This window comes from Alosa alosa, chromosome 9 (genome assembly GCF_017589495.1).
Source record: "Alosa alosa isolate M-15738 ecotype Scorff River chromosome 9, AALO_Geno_1.1, whole genome shotgun sequence".
In the NCBI taxonomy this organism is placed as follows: domain Eukaryota; kingdom Metazoa; phylum Chordata; class Actinopteri; order Clupeiformes; family Clupeidae; genus Alosa; species Alosa alosa.
Genome location: NC_063197.1, coordinates 11,120,304 through 11,135,093, shown reverse-complemented (window position 1 = coordinate 11,135,093; position 14,790 = coordinate 11,120,304). Strand labels below are relative to the sequence as shown.

The window sequence follows — 14,790 nt, the reverse complement described above, 5'->3', positions numbered from 1 at the left end:
AATGAAAAGTTCACGTTTTTACAGCACGGGAGGGAGAGAGGAGAGGGGTTTGCTCTACTTACACGGACACCTTTAGGACCTGGGTTACCTTCTGGTCCAGCCAACCCCTGAAACAGAGCAGTCTTAAGGAGGAGAATCCACTGTCCTTCATTGCAAATGCCAAAATGAGAGGAAATGTGTGCCAACTGGCTTTATACAGTAGATGGGAAGGCTATTGTTACTGAGGGTAAAGTGTCACGGTAAACAATGTTAAATAAAGATTTACATATTGAAAGGGGTTCATGTTGTGTACATTTTCCAGTGAGATAAAGCATATGTATGGTGTATTCTAGGCAGTTTTGGGGGAAGTTATGGTGGCACACATGGTACTGTAGCAGTAGGGTTCTGGGTAGTGTAGTTTTTAAGTGGATCGTGGTCACTGCACCTGCCTGCCAGGGTAACCTGCTGCCCCAGTCTCGCCTGGTAGTCCTGGCAAACCCTGCGGGAGAGGAGAGAGAGAGAGAGAGAGAGAGAGAGAGAGAGAGACAGGGGCATGAAAGAGGAGAAACTATGCCAGGGGAGAATAAGACGGGTATTGTTCTCAGCTGCCCCCCCCTCCCCCCGACCAGTGAGGCCCTTCTCTGCCATGTCCACAGCCTCCGTGCTGAAATACCCATCTCCGTCCAACTTCCCACCGCTGGCACTGCTCCAGTTCAGATGATGAAACATGAGCTGGACTGTTACCTAGTGCTATTACAAGAGCATCTTAACTTGGGTAATAAAGAGGACAAAATACTGATGCTTCATAACCTTGCCTGCAGTTGGAGCAGGAGCCAATTGATGGTTAAAGCTACAGGTATAGCTTGTCTGACTATGCCCAAAATGCTACATGATACTATATGATTACTAAGATCTATAAATGATAGTCTTATTACATTGATATTAGTATAATGAGGGTAATTAGTAAAGAGTAATGATGAAGAGGACAGGCTGAAGTTTAAAACCAAAAAAGAGCTTATATATGTCTGTGAGATACTTGTAAATAAATATCTCATTTTCCTTTTTTCTGCTTGTTCAGGGAATTTACAAATGTGGAGAGATCACATCCTATCTATTTACTTTTGTCCCTTTAGATTCCCAATGTAAATCATAAGTGTCTCTAAGGCCAGCTGAACAGGAAGGACTTCCAAAATCTCCCAGAGAGTTGTCTTTTTCACAGGCTGCATACACTGTATAGCGTTGCCCAGTTTCCGAGCAGCTTGGTGTAAGTGTTAATTATTAGGTTCTTCTAAAGCTTTGTACTTCCTGTGGAGAGCAGACAGGGATGAACTGGGATGAAAGAAGGTGTGATGATAAGAAGGAACAGCTGAGAGGTGTGACATAACCGGTGACATGCAGACCACAGCTGTCTGTGTGTGTGTGTGTGTGTGTGTGTGTGTGTGTGTGTGTGTGTGTGTGTGTGTGTGTGTGTGTGTGTGCATGCGTGCATGTGTTAAAAATGCATGACAGATTTAGTGAGTGAGAAGATGTGAGTAGGTTTGGGTGTCAGTGTGAAAACCGATTGAGAGAAAATGACAGTGTAAAAAATGAAGATAAAGTAAAGCGATTTCTGCGTGTAGTTTTCTAAACACGTTTCTAAGTGTATCACATGTCAAGGACATGAGACGCGTGAAGCGTGTGAACTTCATACCTGATCTCCTGGCAAGCCTGAAGGCCCAGGATACCCTTTTGGACCCTGCAATAGAAACAACAAAACCAATAAACTCCAATACACTCAAATAAGATCCTTTAACACCAGTCTGGATGTTGCTTGTGTCCAGAGTCTGCTTTGGATCATCAGTCTCTTGGCTCAGTGCATGCCTAATGTACAATACTAGCTTGTTTCAATGAGACAATCCTTAGCCCCAATATAACCACATCCCTCTCTATCCAGTATTAATATTTAGTTAACACTGAAATAACTTATCAATAGGGGATTTGCAGTAGGATTTGTTGTGGTCATAAGGGGAGGGGCATGCCCAGCCAGTCTGAATTCTCTGAAGGGTCTGGAAAATTCCCAAGGCCAATCCTGCAACACCCAGCAGCCTAATGGCACAGCAGGGGTCAGAGGTCGGCATGAATTACCTCCTAACCTGGTCTAGACCTGACAGGCTATTTCTGTTGGGGGTCACCTTCGGTGTGGGAATTTGCCTTAAAACTCTGTAGCCACAACAACCTAATGATCCTTGTTGAGATCAGCATACGTACACAAGTCAGGAGGATCCATACAATCACTCTATACCATGCACCGACCACATATTACTGGGTATTCATGAGCTGAAGAACAGTAGTTTGATGAAGAACACAAATCCTTCAAACATAAAACAGTAAAACTGTAAAGATCTGTTGATTGAGGCTATGAACTTCTAGTCAGCTATGGCTCAGTAGGCTGTTAAGTTCTTCTGTTGCAACGAATTTGATAATCTTCCAAGATACCCATGTTTCATGCATACCACATTACATGCATCCAGAGTGGCTCATAACCTAAAAAGTTATCTGAAAATCAAATTTTCATTGAGATGCCCTGAACTCAGGCCAAAACGTGTCCTTTGAAGAGTCAAGATATGCTTTAGACTCCACTTAGAGTGCTGTGAATGTTCCAGTCCTGTGTAGAAAGAAATATCAGGTTGGCTGGTCCTGGATATCTAGATGGCTGGTCCAGGATGCTGTTGAAAGGAAGGAGGAAAAAAACACAAACTGTGGGCACTGTTTTGCCATTTAATCACTTCCTAGGTTGCGACACCTGAACTCTTTTGGAGTTTAATAAAAAGACTTCACTTGCGAGGGTTAGAGAAGGTTGGTCCAAAGTCATCCATTTCCTATGAAAACACCTCATGGGGTCTAGTTCATCTTCTGGGTATTAGGTTAAGTTTCTGCAAACATTCTGGACAGTCCTCCTGGGACGGGCGGTGCAGTCCAGTTTCACTGTGCTACTGTTCTTCCCTCACACAGCTTAAATAGAAGCTCCAGTCATTCATCTCCAGGTGTATCTCGGGAGGGATTAACACTTGCTTTTCGGAAAGCTTTCTCGGAAAGACGGTTCGCTGATAAGGAAACTGTGGAGTCTGGTGGTGTTTAAGAAAGCGGTCACACTCCAATCATTGTAGTATGAGGCATCATGTTTAGGTATGAAAGGCTACAGGACTGTTTATGACATTTATTACATGTCAGTGGATGTGTAATTACATATGATTGGTGTTTGGTGATTAAAAAAGTCCCGGTGAGATGGATATGAAGGCCTTGATTTATGAGCTCAAATGGACACTGAGAGGGACGCTCGTTTGGGCCAGTTGCTCTTTGAAGATGTATGGGATGTTCATGGCCACTGGGAGCATGACCTTCCGTCGAGAGTCTTTTCCGTTAAAAGATGACCTTTAACCTCCTGGGAGTTCTCGGGTTCTCGCAGGGCTGCAGACGTGCCCCTGCCCCAGACCGACGCCAGGGCCACAGTGGCACCAGGCCTCCAAGAGGCCAGATGGCAAGCCGCGGCAGCCTTGCACTCTGACACAGGCCCTTTCTGTCACGGCCGTAACCCAATCCACCCCAATCCATAGACTTGACTGTTGAGAGGGGGCTCGGTGGCAACAGCAACAGCAGCAGCAGCAGCAGCAGCGGTAGCAATGGCAGCGACCTCCAACTCCATCCAGTGTCAACCACGAGGCCAAGCACTTACAAAGCCGCCATCGCCGCCGTGCTTTTACAGCCTACACACATCATGTGTGGCCTACACTTGAGATGCAATAATCCCAGACCCTTCCCGACACACAGTTTTAAAATAGTGACAAGCTTGTGTTACCTGCGCGTGCAGGGGAGAAAGACAGATGGAGGGAATAGCCTTACCGGTGGACCTGGGAAACCCGCTGCGCCCTGTGGACCCATGCGTCCTCTGTCTCCCTGAAAAAGAGAGAAGCATAAGAACCCCCTGAAAAGTGTGGGCTCACACCAACCAACACAAAGCGTGCACTGGAGTTATTATGACAGTGAGCTATCCACAAAAAAATGTGTTTCGGGTTAGCCAAGAGGAGTCGGAGAAGGAAATAGGGAGTGAAGCCTGACTGTTTATCACGGGGCAAAAGAGGCTAGCTTGAGGCCCAGTTGAAAAAAAAAAAAAAAAAAAAAAAAAAAAAAAAAAAAAAACAGGCTTGACCTATGATCTATGATCTACAATCTAGAGGTGATGTTATCACTGAGAAAATGTTTGGGGATAAGGTGTAAGGGGTAGGGGAAAAAACAACAAAGTTACAGGAAGGGGAACTGAAAAGGTGCATGACAGGAAAGCTACAAAAGCCACAAAGACATTCACTGTGTGTGTGTGTGTGTGTGTGTGTGTGTGTGTGTGTGTGTGTGTGTGTGTGTGTGTGTGTGTGTGTGTGTGTGTGTGTGTGTGTGTGTGTGTGTGAGAGAGAGAGAGAGAGAGAGAGAGAGAGAGAGAGAGAGAGAGAGAGAGAGAGAGAGAGAGAGAGAGAGAGAGAGATATGCAAAGAGCTGACAGGCCATGTTGCATATAGGGCCGATGTCTCGGATGCCTTACCGGGTCCCCCGGTGGGGCCTGACCAGGGGAGAGTCCTGGATCACCTTTGGCACCCTAACAAAAGACAGATTCACCACAGCGTTACTTACTCTGCCCCTCTCCTCTCAAAACTGACACTGGTTACTGACACTGCTTGTAAAACAAGTGATCAACTTTTAAATTGGTATGGTTTTCCTCTTACAATAAACATTGCAAACTTTACAACACAGTAAAAGAAAAGCAAGAGATTACAGAGATTTGAGATTACATTCTGAGCTGACAAGAGTGATCTCAGCTGTGAGTTCTGTATCAGTGTACAATACCCCACCCCTGGCCCAAAGCCCCTTGTCACTGTCTGACTGAACCTGGTATTCATGGAGATGTATAGCTTTCAAACTTCTGTATGTGTGTATGTGTGTGAGTGTGTGTCCATGTGTGTGTGTGTGTGTGTGTGTGTGTGTGTGTGTGTGTGTGTGTGTCTACACAGCCATTGAGAGAGGACTCCTTGAGAATGCTGATTTGTGGGTTGGACGAAGACAACCTCTCTAAGCCCCTTCTTTTGAGCCTGTCCAGAGGAATTGAGACATAAAGCCATTTCGAGCTCGACTCAAGAGGCTACTGACAGCGACATGAATTCCTGAGAGAATTTCGCAGAGCAAAATGTAGCCGAAACATAAAAGGGGTGGGGGGGTGGCAGAAACCAGGAAATGAAACAACAATGCGTTTGACCTGTGCTCAAACATGTGGTCTTTCCTGGGAATCTTCCACTGACATGTTTACAACTTTGGCAACTCTACAGACAGTTCTCAACAGAAAGGCCTTCAACAGCGTCATTCTTAAAACATCACTGAGAACCCAAAAATATCACGGGCACTACTATAAAAACAGACTTGTTACACACTGATCTGCATTTACAGGGTGTAGGAGTTTTTTCTTAAATTTTTATACCAAACAGTCATGACCTCTGAAAGTAGTAAGAGCTCCTTCCAAGTATTTATATCACTAACTGAAACAAAAAACTACTACATGAACCATGCAGTGAAGATATCAAGCCAGGTAAACATACCATTCTCACTGTCACAAACAAAGTGGACTGTGATGGAAAATGAGATTAAATCTCTACTGTTAAAGGCCAGATACTGTATGCTTTCTATAACTCTTTAACATTTAGCGTTGGCAAAACAACTGTGACAGAACTGACTGATGTGAAGGGATTGACACTCACTCAAAGATTCAGTTGAGGATGAAAGAAATTGTGAAATCTTGGTTCTTTTCTTTTTGGGGAGAAAAATGCTTGATGAACAGATATGAGGGCCATGGCACATGATCAAAACATTTTTTCAAGCCCACACGACCAGCTGTCAATTCCAGCTTTCAGCACACTGCCTGAGATCTTTAGACACACCAGGTTGTTCACGGCTACAGTGATGTTCCCATCCAGGCTTACGGAGGGATTTAGAGGGCGAAAACCAACAGCCCTCAGTCTGTTCCCATTCTCCTGAGTGCTGCAGAGGGATGACTCATAGGAGAGGCAATGTGGTGATAAATCTGGCTGTTTTAGCCCACAGCCATCTTTCCTCATAATTGTACTGTCATCCAGGATGGCCTCCCGTGTCAGCCGTTCAAGGTCAAAGTTTAGGAAACACATCTACAAACACTAGCTCATTTTTAATGTCCCAGGAATTCATTTGCTGGGAGGGCGGGGAAGCGAGGGTCGGGGGCTATGTCTGTAGTCTTAATGTGTGCGGCTGCAGCTGGGACTCAACAGTATTACACTAACAGGGAAGAAAATGCAAAGCAGTAATGGCTAACAAAGGGAGGGCTGCAAACAGTCAAAACTTTTACTTGCGACCTTTAGTTTTAGTAAACCTGCGTAATTCTCCTGTCAACAAAATGCTGAGGCTGCACAGAGGCATTAAGGCTGTTAAAAGGCCGTTTGGTAAATTTCCTCTTCCACTGCAGGCAATCATGGAACACTTCCCACCCTCCCAACCCCCATCCTTGTCTCCCACACTGCGGCTCAGGAGCAATCACTGGCTGGCCGCAGACGTCTTGTGAGCACAAAACCACATCCACATCATGGCTGCTGCTGCTGCTGCTGCTGCTGCTGCCGTCGCCACTGCTGCCTCTGCATGTAAGCACAGCCAGGCCCAGACCCAGGCCCAAGCCCCAGCCCCTAGAGCAGGCAGAGCCAGCCCAGCACAGCCCCTTCCTAGAGCCCCCTTCTGAAGTGTTTTATGGGTAGTCCCACTTCCTCCCAATCCACATTAACTGCTGCAAGCCTCGGCGAGCCTACATGAACTGCATCTGATGACATAAGGCAAAGGAAGAAGAGCCGGAAGAGGGAAGGATGAAAAAAAAAAACAAGTTTGCAAATGTCACAAATGCTGACTTAAAATGATCAGATCGGATGCAGTTTTATGAGATGATGGAGGAGGACAGGCCTCGAGAGCTGCTCTTTCCCCTGAGGCTACACGCCACATTCCATTTTATTACTCTGCTTAAAAACCCAGCTGTGCTGACTTTAATAGAAGACTACGATGCAAATAAATAACCAAATAATAACAAAACACAAAACAAAAAACCTACAAATCTTCTTCTCACACAAATAATATGTAAATATGATTACAAAGTAAAATTAAAAGCATAGATTGAACGTTCTTTACTTCAGACAGACAAATAATCTGTAGATAAACTACAGGCCAATAACCACTAAGTGCGTGTCCATTAAAGCAGGAGGGATCTCTGCAGGAGCTTGCCGCAGGTGTGAGCCCATACACACTAAGCAGGTTGGCTCGGAGACAGCGCATGGAAAAGTCTGCAGGTGCATTTTCCAAAGCTATACATCCTTATTCCGACAGGCGTAAGGAATCCCAGAGGGTAATCCGGAGGGTGAAAAAGACTAACAAAGCATTATTTATCTACAAATCTCTCTCTCTCTCTCTCTCTCTCTCTCTCTCTCTTTCCCTCTCTCTGTGTGTGTATGTTTTTTGGGTGAGCTCCATCTTGTCACTGATTCTCACCGGGTGGGGTGTGGTGGGGCTGAGGTAAGGCTCCTAGATTGTCGAAGCTGGATTGTGTTGGCAAGATTGTGTCGGCAGGTGTTCAACAACACACAGCTTTGAACAGACACACTGATGATGAGTGTGTGTGTGAGTGTGTGTGTGTGTGTGTGGAGGGGTGGAGGCACATAAACCCTGCTGGAAAGAGTAGCACTACCAAGAAGGTATGTGCAGGGTGCAGGGGAGGATGGATGGTGTTGGAGGGGGGCACAGTACGGTAAAGTGATGGGCAGAGCGCCATGCCAAAATCACAGCACAGATGTCAGGGGCTGCTCTCCATCAGCCACAGGCTGTTGACTCTGACGGTGCCAACGTGCTTGAGGAGATGAGTGCTCACAGCACAGCACAGTCCAGCTCAGCTCAGTGCAGACAATCACACCTCTGACTCCTGTCAGACCTCCCTCTTTGCCTCACTGCACCTCTGTCTTAAGTGTGTGTGTACGTGTGTCTATGTGCAAGTCTGTGTAAGTGAGTGGGTTTATAGATGCATAAGTGTCTGTATTAAAATGTGCTTTTTCCTCGCCATAAATGGTTACTTGAATGAAATGCATGCATGAGAATGGTATTATTTTGTGTCGACGACAGTGTGTTCAAGGAAGAAGAAGTTTGTGTGTGTGTGTGTGTGTGTGTGAGTGTGTGTGTGTGTGTGTGTGTGTGTGCCTGTATGTCCGTGATAACTTGACTGAAGTCATCTGCCCAGGCAAACATAGATAATGAAACTCTTGGGGAGCAGATTGGATAGCACTCTACACGCGTTGACCTAGAGAGAGAACATGCCAGTATAAGCCACGTCACTATTCCATCTCCAATCCACTTCCCTGTATGATGCAGCCTGGAAACATTCAAGGATTGCAAAACAATAGTCCCGACTCTAACATCTGTGGACGCAGCCCACTGACTCCCAACTCAGACATGGACGTCAGCCTGCAGAAGAGTAATAATGGCTCTTAGCAGTGTTATTAATTCTGCCCTTTAGCTCTCAGGCTGAGTTTATCCAGACACGAGGCTGACAGGCCAAAATTAAGCTGGGCCGGAGCAGCATGATCGGACATTAAGTAAACAATGGTTGAACAAAAAATGTGTCCGCAATACCAAAGAGTTGGACATGTTCTCGGGCGCACGCTGCCTAACCAAGACTGTGCGGTCAGACGGAAAGATGAGATGAGTCTTGGGTGAAATACGCACATATCCTGGCTCGGAGTCCGAGGCTTGAGTGCTCCGCATCTAGGTGCCAGGTGTGCTGACACTTTTTGTCACTTGCCCACGCATACTAACGGCAACATTTTTAACTGACAAGCATTCAATAAACAACGGATTTTATTAAATCATCACATTGTTTCTCCTCGGTAACTCCATTGTCCACTACGCCGTCTTTACTTCCCTCACTCTCTCTCTGATCAGCCGCCTTATCGCTATATCTCTCCCCTCCCTCCTCCCACTCTGTCCTCTCTGGCCTGGTCTCCTGCGAGTCTGCCCGACAGACGGGATTGTGGGGTCATTACGCTGACCAACTGCTTTACATGAATGAGCCTTAGGATAGCATGGAAGATGCAAGATGCAACCTCCTCACAGACTGTCTGTTCATGCACACACACATACACACACACACACACACACACACACACACACACATACACACACACACACACACACAAATACATCTGAGATTTAAATTCCACCTTCACCTCAGATCCATGCAATAAATCAAAGTGTGTGTATTCTTTTCCCTGTCCAAGGAGAAAACGTGGGCCTTCAAGAAAGCAGCATTCCAGCATTGCTTTCAGTCCCTCCTGAAGAACATGGGCTTCTGGGATGGTGCTTAAGTGTCAAAGAGATTGGCTTTGGAACGTATTTTCAGAGACGTTTCAAAGTGGGACCACAAGCTAATCTCTCTGGTGATATATTGAGCACGTTTGATTATTACAGATAGAGTTGTTAGCTGTTGAAAAGCTGAAGGTATTGGTTGAGCTTCTTCTCAAAAAGCAAAAAAATGAAAAACATGGGATCATTCCACTGAGGTTGGAAAAATCTCTTGCCGTGATTTATAGTAATGTATTAGAAACAGACAAAAATGAAATAAGAGCTCAGCCAGAAAATTAGTCAGAGAGTGGATCAGTAATTCATCATAAACACCAATGTCTCCATGACTTGCGAAAACGTTCAATTTAGTTTTCCATTTTATGATACCCACTGAGGTTTGCTTTATCTATAAGGTTACTTGTAACAAGTCACCAAAAACAGCAGTGAATGCATTAGTAAACAAGCTCCCTTTATGAGTCACTGGCATGAATCATGACAGCAGAGAGTCTTTTCCCTCCAGCTTGAAAGAGAAGACTCCAGTGAGCGCATCCCGTTTCTCCCAGGAACAAATTAATCAATGCCCAAAGCGCACGCCTACTCTTGCACTCAGCCAAGGGAGGCCGGACCAGGTGTTTTCCATGGGTCGACTCGCACACACAGATGCTCTCTCCTCTCTTCCCTCTCTCTCTCTTTATCTGTCTTTCTCACATGCTTTGCTCACCCCACACATACACATAACAAATGTGCACGTACACGTTCTCACCCTCACCCCAAAATGAAAATGAAAAGAAAGACATGCCCGCCTCCTTGATTTGGACTCCATTTGATAGCGGAGATTCCCGACAGACAGACAGACAGACCGACAAGGGCATTTTCCGCACATCTATCAGCGGCTATCACAGCCGCACATCCACCCTCCTCTGTGCCCACAGGGCACTTTCCACACGCTTTAAACAGCCCTGACGCAACATCTCGCCATGACAGGACCGGCAACCACAGCCGCCTGCTCCAGCTGGATATTAGAAACATCAGCCGCCCTCCCGCACACCTACAACCCCCATACACACACCCACACACCTCTCTTCTCTCTCCAACAGAGTCATTCATCTCCATCAGGAGTTATTTGTTTCTCAAATTAGGAATGAGGAGCCTGTAGAAAAGGAGAGGCAATGAGCCTTGGAGAGAATGCAGATGTGAGCAAAGTTGGGAGGGATTATGCTGGGGTCAATGTGTGTGTGTGTGTGTGTGTGTGTGTGTGTGTGTGTGTGTGTGTGTGTGTGTGTGTGTGTGTGGATGAGGATTCTATGTGACCAGATTTAGGGTTTAGCTGAAAGTTCAATGCCTTTAAGCTGTGGGTAGAGTATGTGGCATTCTAACAGGGGATGACATTAAACATCAGTGTGAACTTAGGCCTATGTATGCTTTGTGTGGCCTTGAGACATACCTCCTCCCTCCCACACACACACACACACACACACACACACACACACACACACACACACATGCACACCACCCCTAAGGAGAAGCTGACAAAGGTGGGGGGGTAACCAAGGCTGGCCATGGCCCCAAACTATGCACTCACCTTGGGACCAGGTAAACCAGGCAGGCCAGGGTTCCCATGAGTACCAGGCGGACCCTAAAGAGAGAGGGGGGAGAGGGGGAGAGAAAACACCCACACACACAAACACACATGTGTAGGCAAGTACACCCATGGAAACACACACACACACACAAACACACACACAGAGAATTGTTTATTGCCATGGCATACAAGATCCAAGACCAAGGTAGTTTAAGGTCTGCATCGGTATCTTATCTGTTAAGGAGCTGATAGCCATTCTCAAATCCTATGGGGGGAAAGGAAAGCTTGAGACCCCCAGAGGCTGGGAGCCAGGGGGCTTATATGTATATCTTCCCTAAGCCCCCGACTGAGTGATACACAATGGCTGTGAGTTAAACCTCAAAGGTAGCCGTCTCTGCATCCCACCTATATATAACATGATGTCACATATTTTCCCTTATGCCAAACGTGTGCCTTCCTCCAAGCTTTGTGGAGGAATGCAGCGGAGAGTTACACACATCTGCACTCCTGCTGTTCTCTTTCTCTCACACACTCACACTCATGCACACACACATGCATGCACACACACACACACACACAACACACGCACACTTGTACACGGGTGTGCGCACACACACACACACACACACACACACACACACACACACTCCTTCATTTGCACACTTCCACTCTTTCTCTCATCTCTGGTCTCACTGTCCATCTTTCCTTGTTAAGGTCAGCCTCTCTGTGCTGTCATTTGGTATGCAGGCTGGGCATTGAGGGATGGAGAGTCGCTGAAAACCCACCGCTGTTTTGACTAACATGTGTGGCTTTTCTTTCATTTTTTTCCCTTCCTCAGGCCAGCCCTCAATGCCACCTTCTCTTTCTGGCCCACACTTTCCATCACTGCTGTAGCCATGTTCTGCGGGTAAGAACATTTCCTTACAGTGTAGGCATGTGAAGCCGACCGCATGGTTAATACCGTTAACTCCTTGTTCCATGAGAACCAATCTCTTCCCACACTATTCATCTCTCTCTCTGTCTCTCTCTCTCTCTGTATTGCAGGGTTCTTTCAGCTTCAGTTACTCTCTCTCTCTCGTGCACACAAACATGGATGCAATTAGACAAACACACATAGGCACACATAAATCTACATACAGACAGAGAGACAGAGTCTCTCTCTCTGTCTCTCTCTTGCTTTCTCTCTCTCTCTAACTCACACACTCTCTCTCTCTCTCTCTCTCTCTCTCTCTCTCTCTCTCTCTCTCTCTCTCTCTTTTTAAGTTTCCCTCCCTCTCTGATTTTAAGAGCAGATGTTTTAATACAGGGGTTCTGGGAGAAAAGTGCTACCACCTGCGTGTGAGAGACACACAGACACACAGAGTGCCCTGGGAGTTCAAGCAGAGCAGCGGAGCAGCAGCGGTGTGTGGCGGCCGGCTGCTGTAGACTCCAGTGAGGTCTGTGTGGCTCCACCGCAGTGCCACCCTGCAGCGAAGCCCCTATCACCACTACACATCTCATCTAATGAGCCGCCCCGAGTCTCCGGATAATACCGCACCCCCACCACGGCGAAAAACAGACAGCCTCCCTGGAAGAAAAAACTGCACATGGAAACAAAATGGCTTATAAAGACTCTCTTCTCTCTCTTTATCTCTCTCTCTCTCTATCTCTCTCTATTTATCCCTCACTATCTTTCTGTATTTCTCTCTCTCAGGATTCTCTGAGCTTATAAACTTGTATGAGCAAGCAGCACTTTCATGCTATGTGTAATACTACCACACCATGATAATCAGATTATGTTCCCCATTTGATCAAAAATAAATTCATACATCCCCTGGCAACTACTGTTCCTCCAAAGTGTATCACAACAGTGATGTCCAAATCAAATATGTATTTCATCATAACAAATCAATTCTGTATGCTGCAAGTAAAACATCTGCCTAGGATGCACCATCTAGGTCTAACTGCCATAAGGGTGAGAATATCCACTACAGTAATTTCCTGTGTATTAGCTGCCATTCTAGAGCTTTCCAATGTTATGATATTAATTAAAACATATCAATATAACCATATCTAAACTAAATGCACTACTTTTGCAACATATATCTGCATACTTAGGTGAGGTACAGATGCAAGGTGAAATAGTTGAAATGAAATTATTAAATGTTCAGTAACTGTATAGATGAATAAGCTACTTAGTGATGGCCTAACATTTAGAACCCATTGAACTTGGCCTAACATCAAGCACCCATTGAACTTGGCCTAACATCAAGGACCCATTTAACTTAATTGCATTATAAAAGAGCATCTACGCCAATGAAAATGACACCATAGGCATTGTAGGCAACACACCAGCATCAGTCATTTAGGCCAAGATAGTGATTTACTCAGACAACCAACGCATTTCTCAATCAATGGCATCTGTGCAACAACGTGGGCTAGCCAACTTGTTAGCGGGACCAAATCCAGTGAGCATCATCAACCAATCATCCCAGTTTCAAGCCAAAGCAGCACTATGACAGTAAGTAGCCAAATAATGATAATTTTGAGGTTAACATAATGGGTTGACAGGATATATCTGGCTATTAAAACGCACTAACTGCTATTAGTTTAGTTGTGATCATTTGAGATTATTAATGATGTGTGAGGATATATCAGGCTTTAAAACTGAACTAACTTCTGTTCTGAATTTTCATTCACTAATCTGACTAGCTATTCTTTGCCATTTCACAACATGGCGGCAATGTCTTAAAGCTAACATTTGCACACACACACACACACACACACACACACACACACACACACACACACACACACACACACACACACACACACACACACACACTGTCTGGGAGTGCTGATTGCTGAGTACATGCTGATTTAGCTGTTAGTGGGGGTGACAGTTAACCTGACTCTCGCCAGATGAATTTCGTTCCGCCTAGCTTCACTCATCCATCTTGGATCGATCCATTGGAGAGGTGTTTCAGAAGGCTGGGCCTTATCAAAAATCTTTGCATATGTTTGGATAAGCCACTTGTCCGTCATCTATTGACGTGCTACTTCAACCACTCACATCGAAGCCAACCCGTGACGCTGAGAACAGTCTCACAGTCGCTTGTACGCTACGTCACATCTATGAAACTCCTGCCCTGCGTCCTTATTGGCTCTACCATAAAATCTGGTGCCGAAATCACTCTCAACCAAAGCGATTCCAGATGGATGTGAGTGAAGCTAAGCGGAGCTAGGCAGAACGAAATTCATCTGGCGAGAGTCAGGTTAGGTGACAGTCGTCCTGCTCCATTCCAAGGGCATGGGCAGAGGGCAGGACTCAGAGCTGTGAGCCGGCACACATGATATAGCTCTCAGCTCTGACATCATATAAACATCAGCTATGGAAACACTCCGTCTCTCACCCTTGGTCCTCTCTTTCCAGCGGGTCCCGGAAGCCCAGGCGGACCAGGTTCACCCTAGAGAAAGAGAGACAAAGAGAGTGAGAGAAAGAGACAGAGAGACAGAGAGAGAGAGAGACAGGGGGGCAGACGAAGGAGAGAGGTTAGAAGCTGGGATTGTACTTGTATTCATTTGGATTTAATATAGCCATGATGCTTAGGGATGTCTTTTGGAATAACGCAAACCTGATGTTTCAACATGAGAGAGAGGCCAGGGCTGTTTTTACTAACTCAACCAACATATTGACCAACCAGCCAGTCCATGCTTAACAGAACACAGACATTTACAGCCAGTAATAAAGGGCTGTGCCATGAGTTTACACATAGGGTTATGGTTAGCATGTCTGCATTTATGTAAAGACAGCTTTAAAACTATCATTCACATTTCCA

General features: G+C 45.8%; 1 protein-coding gene across 2 annotated transcripts in view; it reads right to left on the bottom strand.

Annotated features, from left to right (window-relative positions):
- Positions 1-14,790, bottom strand: part of LOC125300839 (collagen alpha-1(XXIV) chain) — a 108,186-nt gene that overhangs the window by 75,098 nt on the left and 18,298 nt on the right. For both annotated transcript variants that reach the window (XM_048252977.1, XM_048252978.1), the window contains exons 4-10: positions 14,365-14,418; positions 10,973-11,026; positions 4,550-4,603; positions 3,859-3,912; positions 1,670-1,714; positions 425-478; positions 63-107 (exon numbers count right to left, since the gene is read on the bottom strand). In XM_048252977.1, the coding sequence (XP_048108934.1) occupies positions 63-107; positions 425-478; positions 1,670-1,714; positions 3,859-3,912; positions 4,550-4,603; positions 10,973-11,026; positions 14,365-14,418 (360 nt within the window). The remainder of the gene's footprint in view (positions 1-62; positions 108-424; positions 479-1,669; positions 1,715-3,858; positions 3,913-4,549; positions 4,604-10,972; positions 11,027-14,364; positions 14,419-14,790) is intronic.